General features: G+C 54.3%; 8 protein-coding genes across 8 annotated transcripts; 4 read left to right on the forward strand and 4 right to left on the reverse strand.

Moving 5' to 3' along the window:
* Nucleotides 1-1254: 1254 nt before the first annotated feature.
* On the forward strand, nt 1255-1602 carry PHYSODRAFT_375314 (hypothetical protein; the record flags this gene model as incomplete). Its single annotated transcript, XM_009537609.1, has 2 exons — nt 1255-1410; nt 1471-1602. Coding segments are annotated over 2 exons (288 nt in total), but the record flags the coding sequence as incomplete, so codon positions are not given.
* A 4033-nt stretch (nt 1603-5635) lies between these two features.
* PHYSODRAFT_549876 (hypothetical protein) lies at nt 5636-7003 on the reverse strand (the record flags this gene model as incomplete). The annotated part of the gene is made up of 1 exon (XM_009537610.1): nt 5636-7003. The coding sequence occupies one exon, from the start codon at nt 7001-7003 to the stop codon at nt 6047-6049; it is 957 nt and encodes a 318-aa protein (XP_009535905.1). The 3' UTR covers nt 5636-6046.
* Nucleotides 7004-14007: 7004 nt separating this feature from the next.
* On the reverse strand, nt 14008-14272 carry PHYSODRAFT_372769 (hypothetical protein; the record flags this gene model as incomplete). The annotated part of the gene is made up of 2 exons (XM_009537611.1): nt 14008-14074; nt 14136-14272. Coding segments are annotated over 2 exons (204 nt in total), but the record flags the coding sequence as incomplete, so codon positions are not given.
* A 185-nt stretch (nt 14273-14457) lies between these two features.
* PHYSODRAFT_339626 (hypothetical protein) lies at nt 14458-15141 on the reverse strand (the record flags this gene model as incomplete). Its single annotated transcript, XM_009537612.1, has 1 exon — nt 14458-15141. The coding sequence occupies one exon, from the start codon at nt 15139-15141 to the stop codon at nt 14458-14460; it is 684 nt and encodes a 227-aa protein (XP_009535907.1).
* A 1859-nt stretch (nt 15142-17000) lies between these two features.
* PHYSODRAFT_339627 (hypothetical protein) lies at nt 17001-19002 on the forward strand (the record flags this gene model as incomplete). The annotated part of the gene is made up of 2 exons (XM_009537613.1): nt 17001-17561; nt 17611-19002. The coding sequence occupies 2 exons, from the start codon at nt 17001-17003 to the stop codon at nt 19000-19002; spliced, it is 1953 nt and encodes a 650-aa protein (XP_009535908.1).
* Nucleotides 19003-20901: 1899 nt separating this feature from the next.
* PHYSODRAFT_249908 (hypothetical protein) lies at nt 20902-22565 on the forward strand (the record flags this gene model as incomplete). Its single annotated transcript, XM_009537614.1, has 2 exons — nt 20902-21135; nt 21198-22565. 2 exons carry the CDS (start codon nt 20902-20904, stop codon nt 22563-22565), a joined length of 1602 nt encoding a protein of 533 aa, XP_009535909.1.
* A 497-nt stretch (nt 22566-23062) lies between these two features.
* Nucleotides 23063-24625, forward strand: PHYSODRAFT_249859 (hypothetical protein; the record flags this gene model as incomplete). Its single annotated transcript, XM_009537615.1, has 2 exons — nt 23063-23246; nt 23343-24625. The coding sequence occupies 2 exons, from the start codon at nt 23063-23065 to the stop codon at nt 24623-24625; spliced, it is 1467 nt and encodes a 488-aa protein (XP_009535910.1).
* Nucleotides 24626-24693: 68 nt separating this feature from the next.
* PHYSODRAFT_564962 (hypothetical protein) lies at nt 24694-25980 on the reverse strand (the record flags this gene model as incomplete). The annotated part of the gene is made up of 2 exons (XM_009537616.1): nt 24934-25980; nt 24694-24867 (listed from the first exon to the last, which is right to left on the reverse strand). The coding sequence occupies exons 1-2, from the start codon at nt 25663-25665 to the stop codon at nt 24694-24696; spliced, it is 906 nt and encodes a 301-aa protein (XP_009535911.1). The 5' UTR covers nt 25666-25980.
* Between the last annotated feature and the right edge of the window lie 585 nt (nt 25981-26565).

Below are 26565 nucleotides of genomic sequence, written 5' to 3' on the forward strand. Positions count from 1 at the left end.
CCAGTCCTGCCACGCGTCGCTAGTGTGCACGCCGACCAGCCTAGTCCATCCCGCGTTGCCGTTGCGCACGCCGTCTTCCTCGCCTACGTTCTTCGGTGCGCCGCACCTGTACCTCTCGCCGTTCAGCTTCTCCGGGTGCGCCGCGCGCGTTGCCTCGTCCGTAGCTTCGTTCCGCTCGTCGCCGACGGGACCTCCATTTTCGCCGGGCTCGCTCCTTTTCTTTCTGGGGAGGAGTGGCGACGCGCATTGTCACACGTCACTTCGTGTCGACATCTCATTGGTGCATTTAGCCCACTCACTCCCGCGTGTCCATACGCGGCACCCACCTCGACCTTCCACTTGTCGCCTCGGCTATCACTTGCAAACAGTGCGCAGCCGAGTGTAACATCCGCGTCGGTGGTCGTTACGAGTCTAGTAGTAGGAATCTTTGTGCTCCGAGGCGGGCTCGAGCTAGCGCCGGACGGAATTTCACCAGTTGCTTCCTTCGGGGCGCTGGAGCAAGTGGTTGGTACTTGTCGGAAACAGAGCTCCAGGACAAGTTTCTGTGACTTCGTTGGGGCTTACAGACATTGTCGGAAGCAGCGCTCCTGGGAGTGCCTGCGACTTCAAACTTTGATTGATTTGGCTGAGGAGCTTGCGCGCCCCAGCCATCCATTGACGACGTGTCTAGCGTAGGCGCAAACATGGATGAAGCAGCGATGCAGCACGCGGACAGCGTGCAACAGATGTTCGTCTCGCTCGCGGCGATGATGCGCGAGCAGCAGCAGTTCATGGCACAGACAGCCGAGCTGCAGCGCCAGATGGCGGCGACACTGCAACAGCAACGGCAGCAGCAATCCACCTCGCAGCAGCAGCAACCGTCGGTGGCCGACTGTTCGTCGCCAGACACGCGCGAGTACCGGGCCGAGGGCATCACCATGCCGAAGTTCTCCGGCACAAGGACGACGACGTCGCGGACTACCTCTTCAGCGCCAAGCTCTACTTTGAGTCGAAGAACATCAAGTACGGCGCCGACTCGCCGCAGCAGCGCCCCTTGTCGCTCTTGGTGGCAAACTTGAAGGGACCAGCAGCGGCTTGGTACCACGAGTAGTCTCCCACGACAGGAACTTCCTGCACTCGGTCACGCAGTTCGAGGAGCTGCTGACCAGCGAGTTCACGACACCCGTTCGGCAAGAGCACCTGCGTGACCAGCTCCTACGCCTGCGCCAGAACAACTTCACCTGTCTTGAAGATTACGTGTCGGCCTTCCGGCACATCATCTACAAGGTAGAGGAGATGAGCGACATCGACAAGGTCATGCATTTCCAGAAGGGGTTGGTCGTAGAGATCAAACAAGAGGTGAAGCTGCGCCAGTTCAGGAACACGACAGACGCAATTTCGTTTGCACTCATGTACGACCGCACGCACGCTGTAGGATCGCGTCGAACCAACGTGAACCGCGGAGGCCAAGGTCCACAACGTCTTCAGCAGTCGCCACATCACGTCGAGGAGCCGACCCCAATGGAGATCGGGAGTTCGCGCTTCGTCTCTCGCGAAGAGTGTCTGCGAAGTAATCTTTGCTTTTACTGCAAGGAGCCCGGACACCGCCTGGCTACGTGTCCTAAGCGGCCAGCGCGTAACAACCCCCGAGGCTCATCTCGTCCTCCACAAGGGCGTGGTTCTTTCCGCGCAAACCAGGGCTTGTTTCGCCGCATTGTTGAAGACGACGACGCATCCGACGACGATGACGATGCCTACGCAGACAACCGCGACGACCACGTCGAGGTCATCGACAGTTTGCAGCTGAACATGGTGTCTCTCGACGCGAAGTTGTCGCTCAATCGTGAACTGTTGAGGTTCGAGGGAGCGACGAGCAGCCAGGCAGTGCGAGTCTTGATCGACAGTGGTGCAGAGCGCAACATTGTGCGTCCGGGCCTCGCGCAGTACTACGTTGAGGCCACCAAGGTCACGGCCGAGCGCTTTGATGGCACGACAACCCCGGCGCGTACCGCACAGCAATGTTTGGAGACTGTCTGCTTTGATGGCAGAGTCTTCAACGATGTATCTCTCATTGAATGGGAGGTATCTTTAAACCAAGACATGATTCTCGGTCAGTGCAGTTCAACCCGATCACCAATTGGCAAAACGGAGTGATGCGCTTCCCCAACCAGCGTGTAGTACATGACTTCGGTTCCGTGAACAGCAGACATGAGGTGGCGGGATCGACGGTGGCTTCAGTGGAAGTGAAACCGGAATTTCTTCAGCACCTGCTTCCCCCGAACCTGCGGCAGCAGCTCGATGACCATGTGCAGGCAGGCTACTTCAGTATGCCGTTGGGACCGAGCTCACTAGCAGCGCTGGGACACCAGACCTTACCACGCATCTTTGACGACGGTGACGATGGTACAGACGCGTCGCCGCTGTGTGTTCTTGCGGCTGCGGAGTTCGAGAAGAAGGTGAAGGCTGACGAGTACGTCGAACTGTGGTGAAGACGTCGCCCAAGGTGAAGTCCGTGCCATTGCAGCTTCAAGCGGTTCTTGAAGAGTTCGCAGATGTCTTTCCAGCAGAGCTGCCACCTGGATTACCACCAAGCCGCACCATCGAGCACGAAGTGGTCTTGAAACCAGGGGCGACGCCAAGCAACCGAGCTCCCTTCCGCCTCTCGAAGGTTGAGCAGGAAGCATTGGACATCTTTGTGGCAGAGCTGCTGAAGAAGAACTGGGTCGAAGTGTCGGACTCTCCCTGGGTATCGAACATCTTCGGCGTGCCGAAAAAGGATCCCGCGACGGGCAAGTTCCTATCCCGCTTGGAGTGGTTGCACTCGAACAGCCCGCACATGCCGATTCGATGGGTCATCGACTATCGCTTGGTGAATGCCGCCTCGGATGTAGCTAAGATCCCGCTACCGCACATCGAACAACTCTTCGATCGCATGGTGGGCGCAGTGGTCTTCTCTATTCTCGACCTCGCGAGTGGATACCACCAAATGCGCATGTCTCCGACGTCAAAACAGTACACGGCATTCAGGACGAACCATGAGATCTATCATTGGAACGGGCGCCCATGGGTCTGGCCGGCATGCCAGGCACGTGGACACGCCTGATGTGCAAGCTGCTGAGTCATCTACTGTTCGTGGTCGTTTATCTTGACGACATCTGCATCTTCTCGCGATCGATGGCTGACCACGTTGAGCACTTACGACAAGTCTGCTAAGTCCTGCGCGCTAACAAGCTTTACGCCCGTCCTGACAAGTGCGACTTCAGACAAGCCTCAGTGGACTTCCTTGGCCACACCATCTCTGCTGATGGGTTGCACGTGGACGCTCGCAAGACTCGAGCCATCGCAGAGTGGACCGAGCCATGCAACATCAAGGACCTCCAACGCTTCTTGGGCCTCGCCGGGTACTATCGTCGCTTCATCCAGCCGTTTACGACGTTGGTACTGCCCCTGAGCTCTCTGGTCAAGAAGGATGTCGCTTGGGTATGGAACGAACACCAGCGCCAAGCTTTCAATGCCATTAAGCTCGCGCTCCAGCACGCTCCGGTGCTTCGTCTGCCGGACTTTGAAAAAACATTCATCGTGACAACGGATGCCAGCCATGCGTGCATTGGTGGAGTGCTCTCTCAGATGCATGATGGCAACGATCTTCCCGTGGCTTTCTTCAGCAAGAAGCTGGGACCTCACGAGCTGAACTGGCCTGTTTACGAGAAGGAGCTCTTTGCGATCAAGCAGGCGCTTACACGTTGGCGTCATTATCTCCATGGAGCCTCGTTTGAAGTGTACACGGACAATTCGGCGTGCAAGTGGTTTTTGCAGCATCCACGCCTGTCGGGTCGCCTGGCCCGCTGGCTCGACTTCTTTGCGTCCTTCCAGTTCACTCTGCATCATCGTCCAGGAGCTTTGAATGTCGTTGCGGACGCGTTGTCGCGCCCCCCCCCTGATGCTTCATCGAGTCCGGGGGATGGGCAGGAGGATTGTGAGTCCATGCCCGAGCCGGTTGTAGTGTGTACGGCGTGTTTGACGTCTACCACATGCACGAACATTCGAGACGTGGTCTCACGACGTACCATGGCTACGGCGAAGCTCCAAAGCATACCGCCCCGGGATCAAGCTGTGATGCTGGCCGTCAAACAGCCAGCCACAAAGGCACTCGGAGTAGGCACAGCACAGTGGCGCATGAGGTTGAACGCAGCGTCAATGGAGGACACCACGGTGATCAGCTCACTTCAGCTGGATAACCAAACGAAGCGGGCGTTTCAGAAGGCATACGGCAGAGATCCAGTCAAGAGGTGATCGAACGTGCTCGGAAGAATCTGTTGGATGCGCAAGAGGCTCAAAAGAAGTTCTACGACCGGCGTCGTGCAGCAAATCCATTCAAGGTCGGCGATCTAGCCTTGCTGTCGACGCAAGACCTGAACATCTCGCACGCCACTGCGGAAACGACTCTTCGCTCACGGAAGCTCATCCCGCGAGTCATCGGTCCGTACCCCATCCTGGAACTACACAGCAACGTCGCACCGCTGGATCTACCGGCCAACTTGAAGCACATCAGTCCACGCTTTAACATCGACAAGCTCAAGGTATACAACAGCAACCCTGATCGCTTCGTCGGTTGTGTGATCCCGAAGTCGACCCCTGTGATCTTTGATGACGACGGTGAGCTGCTACATGTTGTCGAAGCCCTGATCAAGAAACGGATCTTCAACCGTCAACCTGAGTATTTGGTCAAGTGGCACGGGCTCCCTCACCATGAGAACACATGGGAACGCGAGAGCGACATCAAACACGTCAGTCACTGGCAAGCGCTGCTCAAGGATCTTCGCCAACGCAATCAAGTAGCACGGGCCTAGTGGAATGCTCTTCAACAGATGTTTCACGGTACTGTTCCTTACACCGAGAGTCTACGGTACTACCAACTTCAACTTCGGCAACATCAACGTTCAAGGTGCCGGGACTCGCTCAAGTCGGGGGGAGTGTAATGATCTGCACATGCAAGCGCAGAGCAACACGACAACATCCGATGAGTCCGCGCACAGAGAGCAGGAGTTGCCGTCCGCATACTTACCGGTTGCGCAAGCGCTTGCTCCGGCCAACCACTGCATGTTTAGGACTGCGCGCCACGAGAGCGCCCTCCGGTAGATGGATACCAACAAACAGATAAAACAACAATTCAGTTTCCATTTTACCCGCAATACCACAAGTACAAGCCAGCACCTTACAGTCAGCTTGTTGACTGGGCGGTAATCGATCATAATCCGAAACTCGTCGGTGCCCTGCTTTGCCTGTTGCTAAGCAGGGCAGGACCACCGACGTTGGTTGTTTCGCTTGGCCAAGCCAGCAGCCTCCAACTCCCGCACATAGTCGCGCAAGAATCGACGCTGCACCTCGGGGTAGCGCCTCACACCACTTCGATAAGGCTGAGCATCTGGTACAAGCTGCACCTCCAGCGGCTCCACATCAGCCGCTTCATCATGACCCAACCGGATCCGGAACACGTCAGAGTAGCTCAGCACCAGGTCTCGTAGTCGATCGGCAGACTCCAGGTCAAATCCTGCCTCGATCGCGTCGTCGACGAGGTAATGGAGCATGCCCGCCACTTCGTCACCGTCGACATCACCAAGCAACTCGACTTGGTCGCTGGGGATGTCATCTGCTTCGGCCTCGGCCTCCCCGAGGTTGTGCTGCACCAGCTGCTCGAATATCCCATCAAGATCCACACTGATGGACTGGAGGGTAGCTCTACCAACGAGAAGTTCCTCCTCCGGTGCCTCAAGCACCAAGCATTCGATGTTCGACAAGCAAAGAGGCCCTGCAGCCGTCACGATCTGCAGGTCGACGTACACCCGTTCGTGGCAATACATAGCATTGCCACCTGCAGCCATCACGGCTCGACCCTCACGGTCGGCAGATCAGGCACCAGCTCCCGAAGTTCATCAAGCACTGGCCGTCCAATGGTGTTCGCGTCTGATCCCGTGTCTGGGCAGAACGGCACGGTCAACACGCTGTTTATGACAGCGGTCCTGAAGCTTGGTTCGTCATCGGCCGTGACCCGCTTGACTCGATCGGGCTACCGGCCTTTCCGCTCGCGCAGATTCTTTGCAACCTCAGCCTTCTGCTCCGCAGACGCCGTTGGGCAGTCCCGAGCCCAATGCGGCCCTTTACAGATCAGACATTCATCGCGAGGGGGCTTGCGCTGCTCCCCAGAACTGCGGTTGCCACCGTTGCTGCTAGGTGGCTTTGACTGCGGCTTAGCCGGGCGCTGCTGCGCCTTTCCTCCTGCTGTGGCCAAGTCCTTCACTCGCGGAGCTGAATTTTGCTTCATCTCCGACTGCATGAGATGGTACTGCTGTTGTCTGGTCGCTCGCTCGATCATCAAGTCGTGCAGGGCCAGGTCGCTCACCTTCGCCTCACGGTGAGTCAACTCGACCAGCCAGCTCAAGTCAATCTTCAACATCTCCGGCGTCACGTTGCTCAGCAGCAGTTTGCATCGTAGCTTCATACGCTGACGGCCTTCCTCGCCGACAGCTGGCCCTCGGCCTAACATGCCAGCCAATCCGTTGTCCTCGACCAAACGGCCAAAAGTCATGAAGTAGTTGGCGATCCTGGCCTCGACGTCAACCTCCGATAGATCCATCCTCAATTCGCGCGAGAATAGCAGAGTGACGTCGGGGACGCGGTCGTACATCATCACGCCCACTTTTCGTTTCATTTCCGCCAGCAGCATGTCGTCTGATACGCTCTCGATGTCCTTCTTCAGGATGTAGTGGGCCACGTACTCCAGCACCCTTGGCTCCACCGTCGATCGCACACTCCGCGTCACAGCTCCTTGGACTTCGCCCGTGACGCGACACTGCTCCGCGACCTTGCCTTCATACTGCCTCCGCTCTCGGAGGAACGTCGAAATGGCCGACTGGCTCCAGATCTTGAGACTTGGGGCCCTCGTCACCTCGAAGATAGGCTGCGGCATCGCCATCTTGACGTCGCCCTCGGCGTCATACTCGTAGTCGTCGTTCATGCCAGGCATGTGGTAGCGAGGCTTGATTTGTCAAAGAATTCTTTATGACGCTTGCGCGCTGCAAAGTAGATTGCGCAGTGAGTTCATTAAGCAGTTAGACAAAGCTCCCTAACTACTTGCCTAACAGGAGGGCGCCCCCTGTAGCAGCGCCCTCCAGTGTTGACGCGGTCCGTGCGTCCTGTCGGTCAACCTGTCGGTGTCGGTCGGGCTGCAGCGTCGGCGTCGTCGGCGACGTCAGCGCCGGCGTCGTCCTTCGTCTGTTGTGTCCGTTGTCTGGTCAAATACTCCACAGCCCTTTATTGGCTCTTTGAGTTGTGATCTTGGCCTTATACCACCTGGTTGGTCTTGTCCACCTCCTGTGACCAGTCCAAAGTGGTGAAATTCTGGATAGCCATTTTTGAGGCGTACATATTGTTCTGTTCGGCGAACTTCCTATCGCTGCGGCCACAGCGTTCTCGACACTTAGTGATGTGAGATCGACTTCTTTGGGTTCCGCTTGCTCACTTTCTACATAAAGAGCCACTGCTGGCTTCAGAGCCAGATTGAATTCGTGCGCCCCTGCTGCGTCATGTTTAACAGCGATCGTCGAGAACGTGACGGGGTTGCGTAGTATAGCTGGATATGAAGACATCAACACCAGTACTAGTTCTCTAAATTGGGGTGCTTGGCTCGGTTCCATCGGAAACCCAAACGTTGGCGAGGTCCACAGTACAATACCCGGCCGGATCCACTCCGCCACTGCGATATCTCCTATTCTGGTCCGTTTGTTTGCAATGCGATTGAATGCAAGTCGAGGGTTCCGCTCTTTGTCGTTGCCGTGAAGGCAGCGTACGTCATAAACTTTAGTGTCCATTAGCCCTTCCGCAACAAATGCCCCAAGCTCTTGCTCAATCAACCTTTCGAGGTGCCCCACTGGTCCATTGAGAAGTGCGGTCAGGTCACACTGCATTTCGCCACTGAGTTCTCACACCATGGCGAACCTTACACTGAGTGCGCACGTTTTCTCTGGCCACTCGTATTGCCTCGGAGGAAGACGCCGCACAGGTATATCGGAACCATTTATCTCCGGTGCTCCAAATTGAATCTCCCAGGCAGCTAGATGGCGGTCTTTCCGGTGTTGAAACGAGGTAGTCGAAATCTCCTGCTTGATGTTCAGCCCTCAGAATATCCCCAGCATGCTTGACCCTCTGATCCGTGGAGAGCGCCCATCTCTCAACTGTTTTCACGTTGAGCGTGATAAGTTCTGTGGCCAGATTGGGCATGGAAAATCCACCTTCCTTTGACGAGAGTTCTGCTGCCTCGCTTCGCAACCAGCCTGTTGTATTGAACGTGGGCTTGGCAAAGGAACTTTTCCAGATAAAGTTCCGAATCCGCGAGCTGTCTTCCTTTAATAAATCTTTTGTAGGCCACGCGTGTTGAGCTACAAATTTCAGCTTCGGCAGGATTATGGCATTCGCAAGCTCTGCTCGCTGGAAGACCGAGTTGGTTTTCGATGTTGCCAGTACAAGTCGGGTTGTAAGCGACTTGAATGCTCTGGCCCATGCACCCTTCACGTCACCTACTGCATCCACCCAGTGGCCCAAGTATCGGCACTCCTTTTAGTTGGAATCAGGAGGCTTCTTGGGTTTTCTGCGGGCTTTGCACCACCGAGTGGTAGAGCGACAGACATGGCCAGGTTGACTCGAAGCCCTGAATATGTTGAGAACTTGTTCACTATCTCGAGCACCAACGGTTGCTTGGTCTCGTCCTCCACATACACGGCAGTGTCATCAGCATAGCCAGCTACTTTTAGCTGTGTGGTTCCATCTACTCCCTTTAGCAATACACCCTCGAAGTGCGGGCACGCCTCAAGCATGTCGTAGAGAAAGTCAATCGTGATGATGAATAGAATTGGTGCTAGCGGACATCCTTGCCTGATTCCACTTGTGACAGGAATTGGCTTCGACGGGAAGCCGTTCGCCAAGAAAGTTGCTGTTGTACCTTGGTGCAGTTTCCTAATCATGTTCATCATTCGAGGAGGGCAGCCTTTGGCTTCCAGCACAGCAAACATGAAATTCCGCTCGATGGAATCGTAGGCTTTTTCGAAGTCTAACAGCAGTGCCTGCGCTTTGCTCTGCACTGTGTGCCACGCCTCGGAGGTTTTTGCCGCTTCCAAGAGTTCGATTGCTGTATGAAGTATCCGTCCTGGCACAAATCCGTACTGTGTGGCATGCACTAGGCAGGCGACGCAGTTACGCATTCTCTGGGCGCAAACCTTCATAAGTATCTTGTAGTCGCTGTTGAGCAGCGAAATGGGTCTAAAGTCAAGTGGATTTGTGGCATTCGGTCGCTTCGGGATGCTGAAAATGAAAGCTTCAGTAAAAGTAGTCAGGAAAACCCCACATACCAACCAGACGGGCGAGAATCGGTACCAGCTCTTCTTCGAAGTCTCGATAAAAGGAGTTTCCTAGTCGATCGGGTCCCGCGGCCTTGCCGCGTTTGCATCGCTTGAGCGCCTCTCGTATCTCAAACTCAGAGACTTCTTCATCTAACCATGAGAGATCTACCTCGGCCCACCTCGTTTTCACTTCCTCGAGTAACGTCTTCGGGTCTGTGCCACGCACCGCACCGCCGTTGAAAATTGGTTTCCAGTTTGCTGCTAGTATTTCGGCCTGGTCCACCTCGCTCCCGGTGGTGTTAGCTAGGCCCGGCTCCAGAATTGGGATGGTATTGTCTCCAAATTTCGTCGAAACTCTCGCAAAGAAGCCTTTTACGTTTCGAGCTGTGTGCTTTGTGTGCTCCATGTTAATGTTGATCTGGCGTAGCGCTTTTCGTCTAGCTGTAAGTGCCCGGATCTCAGCTACAATCTCTGAGCGCTCCTCCGCGTTCGCGGTGCTGGGCTCCATTTCCTTCTTGTCAAGGCGGATGGATAGACGCTTGATCTGCTTTTTAAACCCTCGATTCATCCTCTTTCGGCAGCACCGCTTCAATCCACGGAGTTCTTGAGTTAGCGAGGTCTTAAACGAATCCCATACTGCTGCTGCCTGCTCCACCGGCATTTCTGGATGCAGGTTAGCTTGAAATTCGCTTAACCTCGTACGGATAAGGCTCTGACCTGCGACCAGCGCATAATTGGGGAGTGAGTAGACGGCGGCCTGCTTTCGTATTCTTTTAGTTGAAGCAGGATTTCGGAGATGAATTAACACTGCTTTATGATCCGAGTCCAGTGGTGGCAGCATCGTTTCCGCGTGACATATCCAGTCCAGGTGAGTAGTTGAGATGTACCATCGATCTATTCTGCTGGAGCCAAGCTGATCCGGAGCTACTGTATACTTGTACGTGTGAAAGTTGGTAGCGAAGGCTTTGGCTTTCTCTTGATCGCTGCGCGGTGGTTTCCAGAGGTCCACTGCGTCGACTAATTTCCACTGCGTGATGAGAGCTGTCAGTTTGTCTGACGCTGCATCCTTTGAGGAGTTTCCTGAATTTCTGTCCAGCTTTCTATCAACCACACAGTTGAAGTCTCCTCCTACAATAATTGGCACACCGGGTGGTAGCGGCACGCTTCGGAGGCTGTCGAAAAATCGTCGTCGATCTCTACCGTCACTCGGTGCGTAGATGTTAAGTAGCACAAACTGAACCCCCTTTATATGGCACGTCGCCATGACTAAGTGTGGAGTCCATAGTTCCTTCCGCCATGGTTCCCGGTTGCTTGCACTCCCGTAAGGGTTAAGAAGGATTGCTTGTCCACCTTTTCTGTCATCCGCTCTAGTCCAGAGCGACGCGGGCTCTGCTGCGGAGGATTGGAATCCCCAAGCGTGTTTGTACATGCTAGTCGCCTTTTCGATTTCGTTTTGATGCAAATGGGTTTCCTGTACGAATACCAGGTCTACCACTCCATTCTCATGCCGCTCTCGGAATCCTTGGAACCAGCTTGTGAGATTCTGGAGATTGGATGCCCACCCGTTAACATTTATCGTCATCAACCCCTGAGTAACTTCTTCCCGACACAACGCTGGTCTGCTGTCGTTGCGGTCGTTTCGTTTCTTACTTTCTTTTCGTCCTTGTCGCTTCAGTGCCTTACAGCTGCGCTATATCTCATCTTCACGCTGCTCCTGGGAGACTTTGCTGTAGTAATCATGCATTTTTCTTTTGATACGGTTTTGGTCGGATCTTCCTGGACAAACCTTGGCCTCCTCGGATGTTCTGCATAGAAAATCTTCGCTGGCTTCGGCTTGTCCTTCAGGCCGTGCTACCCCCTCGACCCGGGGCCGCAGGCCTTCTTGGGCCAGACGGCCCTTAGTGAAGTGTGGGTTGGCTCACCACCTCTAGGTGAACCTCCCCATATTCCTCCCCCCGCATCTCTTCATCACTTTCCAGCAGATTCGGGCCCATGAGCAGGTATTGCCGGGATGCAACTACCCCACTCCAGTCTCCATCTTTTACGATGGAGGCGCATAGTTCACGGATGCAGTCAACTTTGTATAGACGCGCTCTACATGCCCAGTAGATATCTCCTGCATACTCTGGTGACCACCCGAAGATAGCGAGAGCCACTACATGGAGCACATACCATTGTGTTTCCTCCAGGTCAACAGGTTTCGTTCTGTTGATGCAGTCTTTTTGATTCTTGCACAGGCGACTCCACCGCTGGGGCGCTCCGGCAAGTTTGCGATTCGTGGTGTAAATATCGGTGCTTGTACTTTGCAGCCATTCAGAGCAGAACGATCTGACGGAATAGCTACTTCCGATCACCTTCTCCAAGGGCAAAACTGCTAGCATCTTCACGGGGTCAGGAATCGTCATCATTAAACTTCGTAGTTCATGTGCGTCACTCTCAATCATCCCCGCAAGCTGTGTGATTTGAGCATCCGTCACGATACTCGCCAGATAATTCGCACGCCCAAGGTTATGATCGCGCCACTCATCGTACACTTCCTGCGTTGTTGTTGTTGTACCCGAGCTCTGGTGTAGAGCGGCGCCGGTACGGTCCGGGTATTGGATTTGTACTCCAGCTCGCTGCTCCAACCGAATCATGCATCTTAGCGCGGCTCGTTCTACTTCCGCAACGTGTAGAGCCACGGGGTCACCACAAGTGTATCCTAACGAGCACAGTATTTTGCTTCGGGCCAGATCCAGCTTTCTTGTGTTCTTCGTTTCTTGGTCGAATACTTGCGGAGGATATGTCACTGCTGTGAAGTGCCCGCCGGCCTTGTCGTGAGTCAGTATTAGCACCACTGGAGGTACTTTGTGTTTCCGCAGCTCGCTAAAGAGAGTCACAGCTTCACCCGGTGGCAGTAACTTTGTTTGGGCGTGCTCTCCACCTCTGCGCGTTTGCAGGGTTTTATACGAGTAGCACCGCACTGCTGTCTCGCTGTCTTTGAGCTCTTCAATCACGTAGATAGGTTCTCGTATTAGCATCGTCATTGCATGGATATTCGCGGTGCGTACCCAACGGTTCGGTGGTGCAGCTTGGTCCACCGCCCGCTGTTTCTCCTTCTCCAGGCTTCTGGCAATTTCAAGCATTGCTGCGGCTTCACTCGTTGGTAGAGGCCTCTCGTCTGTCCACCACGCGTAAGCATCTGCAATCGAGACCTCGTGTAATTCAACGGATGTCTCTAACCGTGTTATCATGAGAGTTAGTGCTCTCGACTTGTAGCCGCTTGCCCTGCGAATGTTTTCTTCAGTCCATTCGAGCTCGGCTCCCCATTGTTAGTGTATGCTGCATACCATGCCGTCCATCCACACTGTCCATTTCCAATCACGGAAGTGAGCGTACCACCAAGCATCTCCATCCATGCTTTTACAGTCGGGGTCGTAGTTTGACTGGGCGTTGTGTGCCCTAGTATCACCACGTCTTCTTCTGAGGTGCAACTAGTTGCCGGTCCTGTTTGTTTGTCCTCGGTCTTCACTCCAGCGGCGCTATCAAGCGTTATACCGTCATTATAGAAGTCATGCAGAGATTTTTGCGTAACGACTTTGCTGGACCCTCGCTGTCGTTGAGGCTCGCTAATTTCCTGGGTAAATAGATCTGGTTGCTCCTTCATTTCCTCATCCAGATCTTGGTCTCCCCTGGCCGATTGACATCTTTGACGTTTGTTGGCACGACGAGTCGATAGATGTCTTGTTAAGGATCGTGTAACGACCGGGGAGATGTCTAATTTACCCACGGGTTTACTTATCGGCCGATCATTTGGAACGGACTCGCTTTGTGACATCGCTAGCCTCGGTGCGAGTGATTCAGCAATGCTCTCATGAATTGAGGGATCTCTTGACCGTTTGGTCGGTGATCCAGCACTGTAGGGTGCTGCCTCTGAACTGCGTTCCGCGCCGCCAGCTCTAGATCTAGGTGCCGAAGTGGAGGTCTGGTGTGTGTTGGACTTAGCTCCTTCTCCTTCGTGACTAGTGTCGTCTCCTTCCGCGTCCACGTTCATTTCTTTCTCCCGTTCTTCTACATCGTACTCAGCAGGGCCATCAGGCTCACTTTGCACGAAAGGCTTAGCCTCTGCTTCCGCCGAGGGTGCCGGTGCCTCCCTTCTCGCTCGGAAAAAATCGGCCATGGACTTCAGTGGTGTCGTTGGCTGAAAACGAACCAGTCTTTTCATCGATCCGACGATAGCCGCAGCAATATCCAGTGTTAGTGTCTGTCGGCGTGAAATGATATCCGCTTCAGATCGCGAGCAATTAACGTGTCCATGGTCAAATGCCCTGCACGTTGTGCACGGCGGTGCCACAACCACGGTGTGGTGAAACAGTGCTAGTTCCACGTCTAACCACTTCCAGTGTGTGTAGTGCTTCAGCGCAACTGGCCACACCGGGACCGAGAATCTTACCATCCAGGCTCGGCAGTCCATTCCACCACGCGATCTTCCAATTCGCTGGATATTGTGAACCGGAACCTTCATCACTTTATCCAGTACATGCAGCAGCTCTTCAGCTGATAGTTCCCGATGTAGTACAAGAACGGTCAATTCGTAGCTGTCGAGTCAAACCACCGGGTGAAGTCCGTGCTCGTCCGTTTGCTTTTGCATTGTAATGTAGTCGAAAAGCTGGATTCTGGTGTTTGCAAAAGGTAGCTTCCATCCGGCCCACCGCTGCGCAGCCCTCATTCCGGAGAATGAGAACGTTAAATGTCTTTGGGACTCTGTAGACCACTGTAATTAACGCTCCAATGAAATCAACTGCTTCTTGCACCAGCACCGCGTCAGCATTGTTCCCCGGTGTCATGAGCTCGATGAGGCGCTTGTGTGTGCAGTCCCCATGTAAGAAATACCCAGGCTGTATGTGGGCGTAGATCTGGTAAACCGCTTGCTGTTCGAAAACGCTTCCGAAAGCTGCCAGGTCACTTTTGTCTAGCACACTACCGAGGGAACTTCCAGCTCTCCGCTCATAACAAGGTCCAGCGCTTTGGTTTCCTGCTCAGTCAGCGATCGAAGTGCTGTTGTTGGCGTTGCTGGGGCCACACAGATGTCGTACAGTGCTTGTAGTTACGCGGTTAATTCTGGCTTCGCGTTCGTCTCGGCGTATGCTGGTCCACTTACAATGTCCTTGAAAGTCCTACGATCAACACCTGCGGTGGCCACTGAGGCCGATACACCCTGGTCGGATGTAGGGTCGTACTTAGGCAGGGTTTTCGCCAGATCGAATGCCATTAGGCGTTGCTCCACCTCTCGTTGCGGCAATCGTTTAGTGACGATCCAGTCTTTCAGCTCAATCATGAGATTAGCAGCCTCGTTGATCTCCTGAAGGTTCCACTCCCCGTGGTAGCCTCCGTACCGCTTCGGCAGACGCTCCGTTGCTTCCCACTCACCCCTAGTGATGGTTCGAAGGGAAGCTCCTTCTTGGTTTCGATATCGTTCACAGAATGCTTCATAACGTCGGTTGCATGCTTTCTCCCTCAGTCGAATCGCCAGTTCAATCACCAAATTAAGCGATGCTTGTCCTTCCAGGTAGGTCTTGAGTAGCTTGAAATCGTTGGCACCGCTGGGAAGAGACGATTTGGGTTTTGTTACCATTTTACGCTTGCTGGCAGGTTCTTGCTGAGTCTGTTGCTGCTTTGCCCTCGTGGTACCAGCCGGGTTGGGTACACCGGGAGTTTCGGGTGCGCTTTTCTTGGCCCGACGGTTCGAGTAGCTGATGACGGCGCTCCAGCCGTGCCCTGTTCCTTGCATCGCAGCCGGCGGGGCATCTTTGCAGGTTTGTTCCCCTGGTGTCTTGCCCCGGCGTTGATCCGCCCATGGGCTCCGCTGCAGTCCGTCGACCAGGCCTTGCTGTAGGCCGGTAAGCGAGAGATCGGGGTTGTTGCGCACTTTCCAAGCGCTACGATCTCGCGGGATGCTGAGGGTCGCTGCGAGGAGTCGGTTCCAGGCCGCGAATAGGTAATAAAGTAATTGGTAGGTCGCTCCCTTCTGTAAAAATGAGATCGTACAGGATACCATTGGTCCCATTGCACAGTCCTGCAGGCTGACACATATTGAATGTAAGAGCTATGGGCGCTCCGACGGCAAGCTTAACGTATGGTGGAACAACTCGGTCTCGACTAGAATCAGTCTGCACAGCGTCCTCCAAAAGTGTTGCACAGTAATATATGAAATATCGCGCTGTGCAAGTAGTCTTTTTTCTGAACAAAATGCTGGGAAAATATGTGGACAATGTTTTCCGTGTGTAAGGAGACACAATCGGCATTTGCTGAATCAACATCTACATTTAAGTGAGCAATATGTCTAGCCTTCCTGAGGCGGCATCCAGCGAGAGTTGAAAAGATCGATATCTTTCTGTGTAGGCGTCTTCGCAGACATATCGCTTAGTAAGTGTTTATTTGACCGCAGAACTACACATACAGCGCTTTCAAGCTGCTAGCGGGCTGCTTGAATATCTACATCCATTAACCTTTATTACCCATTGAGCCCACGCGTGGGCTCACTTCAAAAAGCCGATACTATTGCTGTCTGGCCTATTTAGAGATACCCTTCTGCATACAAATAAACGAGAGAGGTCTGTTCAGCGCCTTTTGCCCGAACTAAAAAAATAATGCCCGGACAAAGATTATGGTCGAGAAAATAGCGATCTGATCAAAACTGTTTGCTAAGTATGTATTTAGAATCGGTGCTGGTATACCCGAGGTGTACCTCCACGTATAAGGGAAGGAATGCAAACCGCACAGCGTTAAACAAGTACTGCAGTAGTAGCAACAGCGGCCAAGATTGGGCCAAAAATTGGCCTATTATAGCTGTTCGATATTTTGTTTCTTAGCCGTTGTAATGGCGGTAGGGGGTGAAACTTAGCAAGCGTCGACCACATAAACAATTTAAATATTGTGTAGACTCTATTGTAAGCACTATCAACGCGATAGAGCGTTACAGGACGACTGATTTACTCCCAAAGTAGGAATCCCTGCAATTTCGTCATGGCAAGTTGACGCCTTGTGGCTGTTGAAGGCTAACCAGTTATGTCCTAACAGTGCATGTATCACGTGAATTCATTTAGCTTGCTGTGCTGTTTTCAATGTGTCTGTAGAGCTTGGACCATTGACCTTATCATTTTAGAGGTAGATAGGCTGCACGGATATTACCAATCAACTTTCCGCACTAACTATGATCCGATAAATAAATGTTGTTGCTCCTGGTGGTCAGTGGCAAGTCACTTGTACTTCATTTGTGCCATTTAGAACTCTTTAGAATCAATTGCATTGCTTTGGAAAGCGAAAACGAATTATCTACAACTATTGTTTTTGAGCCCACGCGTGGGATTTGGACCGAGCCCACCGGTGGGCTTTGAGGCTGGGTAATAAAGATTAAGATCTCGCCCTACGGATGAAACAGCGTTGTTGGCTTCACAACCCAGCAAAACATAGCGTGTCCAACCTAGTTCATGATCAGGTGGTCAGCCTTACCGGGGTCTGTTTGCATAGCTCGCTACCACAATTGGTGAGCAACATCGATCACGTGTCTTGTGGTTAACACATTGATTCAACTGTCGTTCATGTAAACAGAAGACGATCGTATACAAGCTCAACGACCACGAGAGACCGATGTGGTGCTACAGCTACGACAGCGGCTTCAGCAAGGCTCGCCGCGAGATGAAACACGTGCTTGCGGTGTACGTTCTTCTGCTGAATCCGGAAGACGCGGCGGCAAACAGGAGCCACGGACGATTGAGGGTTCGACTGGCGACTGTGGTTGCGCGACAGCCCTCGCCGTCTTTCACGATGGTATCCTATCGTCGCGACACATCTCACCCAAACCAAGCGCCTACGACTGCTAAGTCGGCAGTGAGAGCAGCTCAAGCTAATCTAATCGAAATCGCTGTGACAGAGCACTCTGAAGACCCGATGTCCTCGTCAGAACAATCCGCCACTGCCTCAACGTTTTTCTCGTCCGATGCCAGCAATTTCCCGACTCGTCAAGAGCCGCTCCAGCTTGTCAACGATAACGTGGAGCAGGGCAAGATGGTAGAAGATGACTGGACCAAGCATAACACATCCGAAACTCAGCTAAGATCTCAGGCGGATCCTGAGTCATTCTGCTGTCCCTTGTGCGAGCGGCCACTGACGTTGCAGTCGCATTCGCTCCAGCTAAAAGTGTCGGATCTGGTGAAGTCCCTTCTAGTGGCGGCTATTTGCTCACGATACTCCGCTGGAGGCGTTTGGCTTTTTCTTCACAGACATGGATCATCGCATTCGAGGCCAATGGTTGTTCACTATCTTGCCGGTTAAACGAGAGCTGTCATTTGAAGAAGACTCGGGTCGTGCACTCGCAGCGTTCGTGGGTTCCGACTTCTCATTGGCAAACTTCGCTGTTGAAGGTGCAGAGAAAGCTACAACCACCACATTAAACCCGAGCTTTGAGCGAGTGGTTCTCCGATCGTTCGCAGATCTGATGCTGAACGCGTTTTCCTCTGTACGTCTTCAAGAGATTCTCACGTCGACCGTGATGAGCGATGAGATTGCGCAGGACGATCCCAACACTCAATGTGGACACTTCAATAAGATGATTGTGGACATTTTTGACGAGCTTACGCACTTGCTCGTAACGCATTTCCACAGAAATGTCCCACGATGTGGACACAGAACAATCGCTGCGCTTGTGGACGATATCCTCTCGCTGATTTACTCCGAGCTGAAGTACCAAGCGCGACGCAGCGAAGTGACCGCACTTTTACTGCGCAAGGACGCTTTTCTTGAAGCTGAACTCCGAGAGCTGTTTCGGGTTTTCGTCTTGCAAGCGCAGCAACGCGACGCAAAGCCTCGCCGAGCTGCTCACGGGGAATCTACTGGAATATCCTCTCTTCCAGACGTGTGGGCAAGAGGCAGCTCGCAATGGCATGCGCTTAGCTCCAACGCTATGCCCCTCCGCCGCGAGCTGGTGGATATTCCATGTGTGTGGAACCGGAGATGGTTCCTCGATCCGAAGTCGCTCTCGTTGGCCCCCTCCCCCTCAGCCGCAAGGGGCTACAGTGCATCTCTGCTATCGACGCTGGTCTTGATCCGCATGCTGGCGAGCGTCGACATAGTGCTGGAAGGTACGCAACTGACCATTGAAGCGGCGATGTCTGAGACGACGCTGCAACTCCCTGGACTATCGGACACAGTTCTGGAGCTGGATGGCCAGACGCACGCATTCGGGGCGTTGCCGAGTGGTCTGCTGTCCGCATCGGGTGCTGTGTTGTTTGGAGGTTTCTGGGGTGTTAAGGCGTACAAGGGCTTCGTTGCGGACGATGGAATGTCGCTGGACATTTCGTTGGCGGCATTGACAAATGTGTATGCGTCGACAACGGAGAGAGAGGTGATGGCTCATCAGATGCGCGTAGGATTGGTGCTAGATGATACGCACGATCCTCGTGGTGACCGCGTATCTGTGAGCGCCGAGACTTTCGTGACATGGCTTCCGCCGCATCATATCAACGCCCACCCCTGGCAATCGAGTGCGCTAACCGACCTTTTCGTCGATGGTACATCAGAGCTGGAATGGTCACCGATGGTGGAGATTAGCGCGATGTATATCGCCATGCCACAGCATAGCCTAAATGGGTGATGCTAAGCCTCTGGCAACGAAGGTATCGCACCGAATGGCGAGCGCGAATTTCATCGGTTCTTCAGCAGTTAAAACAAAAGGCGCCTGGTATTGTGGATTGGTAACCGCGGCGTACGCATTGCTGCCTCACTCACACAAGTCACATGTGGAGAATCAGGCAGAACTGCGCGCTGGCTTTCAGATCGAGACAGTGGCAATATAATTTCATATTCATGTTCCCGAGTGCGCAGATTTAAAAACATTTTTTTTGGGGGGGTAAGAGGTTCTCTATTTACGTTTAACGAGAAACTATAGAGTCCTGGAATCGCTGTAGGGTGTTCCGAATCGAATAATGATCCTGCAACCCCTTTTCGCTACTACTGGTCTTCATTTCGTTCTCTAACCTGGTGGTAAAGTGTTGCGGAATATCTGCTCTCAGGAGCACTGCGTCTGTGTGTCTTGCCAGTTGGCGTGATTTCACCAAGGCTTTTACGGCTTTTCGTGGTCCTTTCGTAAGCGGTTTTCCAACACTAGAAATTGGCGGCGCTGTACTGCCGCGAGTACTCGGACATGTGGCTTGGAGTGTTAGTCGAACTGTCGATAGAAGTGCACGGTGTGTCAACTGGCTCATCACCCGCTCTAGATATGGAGTGATGCTGCCATCTCCTTCTTGTGCTTCAATCACGTGTACAAAGCCGACTGCTTCGATTCTGGGTGGGTAACCGCCCAACAAAACCCACGCTCCTCTCCTACTCTTGCCATCCACAACATATCCGTCATGTAAGAGGAGATACCAGTCTTCCATTGCAACTGGTCGATCTGAAGGATTGATTGCTGTGAAGACAGCATAGCATTGTGCCACACGAAATCCTTGTGCCTGCGTACGTGGATATGAGGTCATTCCACGGATGACGTCTTTTGTTTGAAAGTCGGCAGAATTCCATACCCTACATTTGGCTTCTTGAACAGTAGATTTAAAAACAATATTCCCGTTTGAAAAAGATCGGTGTACCCATGATAACAACGACTGAATAGCACAGTATGAGTAACCGGTGATGTGATTGATCTCGACCCATCCACTATCGGCCCGCAGGCCAAACCAACCGCTTACAAGCTCGCTTCACCGCGCCCCGAATTCGAAGCCAACGAACCTAGAATAGGCACGCTCCGTTTTTTCTTCTGGGTCTTGTCCAGTCCCATACAATTCGGGATGGCTTGCCAGGTTGGAATAAACTCACAAAGTCCATGCAAATCATCACTGTTCATTACGAGATCCAACGAAGATAAACGTGGAAGTTTTATGCTCGTGCACAGGATTTTTCTCCAGTCGCCAGCGAACACGTGTACACTGTACGTGTTAGTGTTAATCTAGACTTGAAGCACAGATTTCTTGTCTGCAGCTTTAAACGGAATTCAGAAGAGGTTGTACATGTTGTAAATGCCGTCCAGGTGACTGCTATTCAGTTCCATGGGCAACAGATATTGGATATGCAATTTCAAATGAATTGGCGCCAGGTCCTGTCCTGTATGGCTCGGTTTCGTGACGTAGATGGGAACGGCGAGGCAGGTTTCCGTGCAATCTGATAAATTGCACTGTATCATATAGTTTATAGTGCGTAGCACGTTTGTCCCATTGCGAGAGCACGATGACGATCAGCTGAGTAGCGCGTCCCGCCTCATGATTGCAACAGGGAGCGGTAGCTGGTCTGATGTGGATATTATCGCAACGGCAGCGCTATCCGTTCTCCGCCGAGGAGGTCCGATGAAGTGCATACGTGCCAACCCTTTCGCTCAACAGTGGTTGTCCCAGCAAGCTTTCAGCGACGTCGTCCAATCTTCAGTCCTCACTTTTCGATTTACTTCGAGCTCTACATCACCAACTTCCCCTGGGAAACTCCAAGCTAGCACCTTACACCAACCATGCGCGTTTACGCTCTCCTCCTGGCCGCCGCCGCCGTCGTGGCCCCTGCTTTGGCCAACTCCACCGCTAGCAGCGGATCGTCCTCCTCGTCACTGCCCACCGTCGAGCTCGACTACACCACTGTCCAGGCCGTCGGAGGCAGCACCACCGTCGGATACTACAAGTACCAGAACATCCGCTTCGCCAAGGTGCCGACCGGCGACCTCCGCTTCGCGGCCCCCGAGTGGCCCGACGTCGAGACGGAGACCAACACCGGCACGAAGCCGACGCCGACGTCGACTGCTCGCCCGAGGAGGACTGCCTGTACCTGGATGTCTGGGCCCCTGCCGACGCTGTCGGTCGCAACCTGCCGGTGCTCGTCTGGACCTACGGCGGTGGCTTCACGGGCGGCTCCAAGTCGCAGAACACGCCCGAGGGCCTCTTCGACCTGTCCACAGACTTCATCTTCGTGGCCTACAACTACCGTCTCGGCATCACGGGCCTCGCCACCGGACCCACGTACCAGCACGAGGGCGGCGACGCCAATCTGTGCGTCTGGGACTCGACACACGCCTTCGAGTGGGTGCAGAAGTACATCAGCAAGTTCGGCGGCAACCCGGACGACGTGACGGCCATGGGCTACTCCGCTGGCGGCTCGCAGGTGCTGTTCCAGATGACTCGCTTCGGCGGCAACGCGCCTCAGCTCTTCCACAAGGCGTACGTCATGTCTCCGGGCTACGTTCCTGGCGCGGGCCACCACCACGGCGAGCAGTTCTGGCAGAACGTGTCTTCGGCCGTGGGCTGCGACGGCGGCCACCTCGACTGCATGCGCCAAGTGGACTTCACCAACCTCACGGACACGACCAACGACCTCGTTAGCGAATACACGTACCAGCTTCAGCCTCGCGTTGACGGCTACATCATCCCGGACACGTACGAGGCGAATCTGTACCAGGGCCACTTCAACTTCTCCGGTCCGTGCGTTATCTCGCACGAGCAGCACGAGGCCAACAGCCAGTCCTACGACGGTGTGGACTCGCAGGAGGACGTCTCCACCTACCTGCGTATCTTCTTCCTGGCCATCACGGACGACATGGTCGAGGAGCTGCTGGAGCTGTACCCGGAGGACGATTACGAGAGCGCCGGTCTGCGTTTCGCCGACATGAAGCAGTCGTTCGACTTGACCGGCAAGAACCTGGCGTTGACGCACGCCCTGAACAACCAGACCTGGAATGCTGAGGTTGCGCTCAGCTCGGCCACGCACGGCACGGACCAAAGCTACTACTGGTACAGCACCTACTCGCTGTCGACTTCTTCAAGCAGCTCGTCGGAAAGCACGACTACCACGACGGCCTCTTCCGGCACTTCGGTCACCACTGTCGGTGAAGCGAGCGGCACGGGAATGACTGACGGCAGCTCGACCGGCGGCCCTGGTGGTGCCGGTGGCATGGGCGGCAGCTCGTCGGTGAACGCGACGGTGGCCGTCATGATGCAGAAGTACCTTCTCTCTTTCGTGCTCACCGGCAACCCCAACACCATGTGGGCCGACGACAAGATCTACTGGCCGCTGTACAACGAGTCGAGTGTGGGCACGCAGATTGTCTTCAACGACACGTTCGCCGTCGCGGATGACAACCTGGCCAACGCCAAGAGCTTGTTCTGGAACAAGGCTTTGTGGTACTAAATACCAAGGCCACGCGATACGATGATTATCGGACCCCAGTCTGCTGCAATCTACCCGTTCAGAAACCCGATAGCCTAAAGATACTTTAATCCACACTAAGCTGGACTTGAGTCTTTCGCGTAGGTAGGAGTTTGCAATCTTTCAATAAAGTTGCGTTGAACTTGAGGGGGTTAAGCCTCGATAGTCATCGCACGCGAACCGAAATCACTCCGAATCAATTTCTCGTGTCGATATCACTGTCAAGTTTCGGTGATATCTCACAGCTGAGTCTGCAGGAAAAGATATATTTCTTCGGAAATGCATGACAACACCAGGAATCACGAGATAGACTATGATGCAAATCAGCCAGCGCGCAAGCAAGAAGAGATACCCTACCGAATTTCCTAGTCGACTAAACTCCACCCGGGCACCAATTGAGCTAGTCGACTACGGTACATGTAGCTTGATCACTTTTGAATTCGCTCACCTCGCATCACCTGGCCCCTTTCACCCCAACCATGCGCGTATTGCCGCGTCTAGCTTCTGTGGCTGCAATCGCCGTCTCTGTCTTCGTCTGTAGTGGCGTTTCCTCGTCGCTGTCCACCGTCATGCTTGTTTACTCGACCGTCCAGGCCGTCGGAGGCAACTCCACCGCCGGGTACTACAAGTACCAGAACATCCGTTACGCCAAAGCTCCCGTTGGTGATCTGCGCTTCGCCGCACCACAATGGCCCGACGTTGAAGCAGACATCAACTGGAAACCTCGCCGATACTGACGTCGACTGCGCGTCATCGGAGGACTGTTTGTTCCTGGATGTGCGGGCCCCTGTTGGCGCGGTGGGGAGGAGCCTCCCGTGCTGGTGTACAACTACGGCGGTCGGTTCAAGCTCGGTTCCAAGTCGGTGAACACGCCCGAGGGTCTGTTCGAGCTATCCACGGACTTCATCTACGTGGCCTACAACTACCGCTTGGGGCTCACGGGGGTGGCCACCGACCAGCACGAGGGCGGTGTTTCGAACCTGGCTGTCTGGGACGCCACGCACGCTTTCGAGTGGGTGCAGAAGTGCATTGAAAACTTCAGAGGCAACCCGAGCGACGTCACGGCGGTGGGTTTTTCGGCTGGTGGCTCGCAGATCGGGTTGCAGATGACTCGCTTCAGCGGCAACGCGCCTCAGCTGTTCCAGAAGGCGTACATCATGTCTCCTGGTTATCTCCCGAGTGCGGGCCACCACCAAGCGGAGCAGTTCTGGCAGAATGTGTCGAGTGCTGTCGGCTGTGAGGGAGGCCACTTGGCGTGCATGCGGGAAGTTCCATTCGGTACGCTAGCAAACGCTACGACGGAAATCGTGAACGCGTATTCGTACACGTTGCAGCCTCGCGTCGACGGCTTCATCCTTCCGAACACGTACGAGGCCAGTGTGTACCAAGGCCACTTCAACTTCTCCGGCCCGTGCGTGCTCACTCATGAGCAGCACGAATACAACACCGTGGCATACACCGGCGTCGAAAGCGAGGCGGATATTGTCACAACATTGCGAGTGCTGTTCCCTGCCATTGCCGACGACGCCATTGAAGAGCTGCTGGAGCTGTACCCGGCCGAGGACTACGCGAATGCGGGGCTGCGCTTCAACGACATGCAGCAATCGGCTCAAGTGACTTCGAAGAATTTGGGGCTGACGTATGCCCTTGGAAACCAGTCCTGGAACGCTGAAGTTGGTATCAGTCCGGCCAAGCACGGCACCGACCAGAGTCACTACTTTTACAGCACGTACACGCTCTCAATCCCGACCAACGATTCGACTGCGACGCTGACTTCGGAGGCCGCAGCGTTGACGGCCCTGTCGAGCTCAATCACGTCCCCAGTGAATGCGACGGTCGCGAGGCAAATGCAGAAATACCTCCTCTGCTTCGTGATCACGAGCAACCCGAACTCGGCCTGGCCCGACGACAAGCCGTACTGGCCGCGGTACAACGAGTCCAGTGATGGCGTGGAGATCGTGTTCAACGACACCATTACGGTCGCGGACGACGATCTGGCAAACGAGAAGAGCGTGTACTGGAACAAGGCGCTGTGGTACTAAGAACTCCACCCATCAAGTCATCTCCTTGATAGGGGAACGTAGGCTGCTACAGTTAACTTCAACATCGTTCAGTACAGACGGCCTTGGATCGCAGGCTCCAGCGTCTCCATGATGTTCTTGTGCATATTTTGGCTCCAGCGATCCATGTTTTCACGCAGCTCGTGCCATCCATCCTTTCGCACGGAGAAACTGGGCCGGCGTAGACGAGAGTGAGACCATTGCGTGAGCACCACCACCTTCTCCTCGTCTAGGCTTTCTTCTTGCCCAGAGACCCCGAATCGTCGAGGACGCCGAGTATAGGACCGCACCTCCATCACGGCGTTCACATCCTTGCGAACTCGTTCACTCGAGCGATACGGATGTCGCTCGTCTTCGTCCACGAACTCGGAGACGATCAGTCCGTAGGAATTCTGGGGGTTATCAGGCCCAGCTTCATAATACTCGTGGAAAATGACGGTGTTGGATTCCATTCGGACGCCTTTGCCCGTCAAGGACGACAAGTAGTGCTGCATGATGCCCGCCTCGCCATTATCGTCATCTTCTCGGACTGTGAGGTGCCCCACCTTCTCCGAGATGCTGATCTCGCTGTTGGACAGGTAGTACACGACCAGATCGAACACCTGCTTGGTGCTCTGAGCCGACTCAAACTGGGACACCACCAGGCGGACGGCCCAGTAATCGCCGTCGTCATTCTCGAACCGATGCTCCTCGGACATGGCATTGAGCGGGTTGAGGTGCGACAGTCTCCGACTCAAGAAGTTGCGCGCGTCCTGCAGCTTCAAGGCCTTCATCGAGCGCAGCGTATTCCGTCGAGACGCTTCGTCTCGGGGCAAGACGAGCGTCCGCTGGATAGGACTCCCGGACTGAGTCGCGCTGGCCGCGTAGCCAGTCATGGCCGCCTGGATGTCCACGAAGGCCTTCTGCTGCCTCTTGGCGACGTTGTGCAGCACGTTTGTATACAATTCCTTGTCCTCGGCGCCACGCTTGGGGGCGATTGCACGCTGCTGCAGCTCCAGCATCTGCCGCTTCAGCTGCGCCATCTCGACGCGCAGTCGATCGATCTCCTCCTGACAATTGTAGCACCAATTGAGTCAGTCGACAGGCCTTGGCCACCACCGCGATAAGGTTAGTAGCCGTATTACTTTGCGGACTGCGTGCAATGCCTTCCGGTAGCCCCGCTTCTTCGTCTTGCTCTGCGTTCCGGCACCTCTTTCGTCTGGTGTCGGCTGCGTGCTGTCGTCGTCCTGGTGGCCGTCGCTGTCATAGTCACGTGGCGGTGATGAACTCATCCGCTTGCTTCTTCCCTCTCTTGCTGCAGGCGGGAAAATGCACTGTCGCAGTCACTAAAAGACGGTACACGGCGCACATGAACACGCCGACAATGCCGACAATGGAGCCCAGACGCCATCTTCATGGAGATCGAGTTGGTACGGTAGTGAATGGTCGGTCGCTACGACTTCGTATTCACTGTCAGTAACGGCTCCGAGCTGAAGGAATGGACCGAGCGAGTCTCGTGCGTCGGCGGCAGCAGATCCGAGAGAAGGAGAATGTGGCCACGGAGCCCAATTCGTTGGCCGTGGATGGAGTGAAGACGCTGATACCGAAGAAGAAGAAGGTGGTCAAACGCAACGGATCGGCGAGCAGCAGCACGGGTGAAGACTCGCCGTCATTGAGAGTGGTGGATAATACTGTGCCGCCAGCTCCAGTCGGAGACAAGCGGTCGACACGGAGTGCGAAGCAGTCTGGGCGGCTGAAGGCTCCTAACTACAGCTCGGAGGCCAACGCTGGGCTCATTGTTCGCCAACTGCTGCAACGCTCGCAGTTTGGAGACGTGAAGGAGTTCCTACTCTCGATCACGAAGAACGAGCTCTTCCAGCAGGCACTCGTGGTGGCCATCTACGTCCAGGAGGTACTGAAGCAGTGGTCAAAGTATCATTATG

This window comes from Phytophthora sojae (assembly GCF_000149755.1).
Source record: "Phytophthora sojae unplaced genomic scaffold PHYSOscaffold_10, whole genome shotgun sequence".
In the NCBI taxonomy this organism is placed as follows: domain Eukaryota; phylum Oomycota; class Peronosporomycetes; order Peronosporales; family Peronosporaceae; genus Phytophthora; species Phytophthora sojae.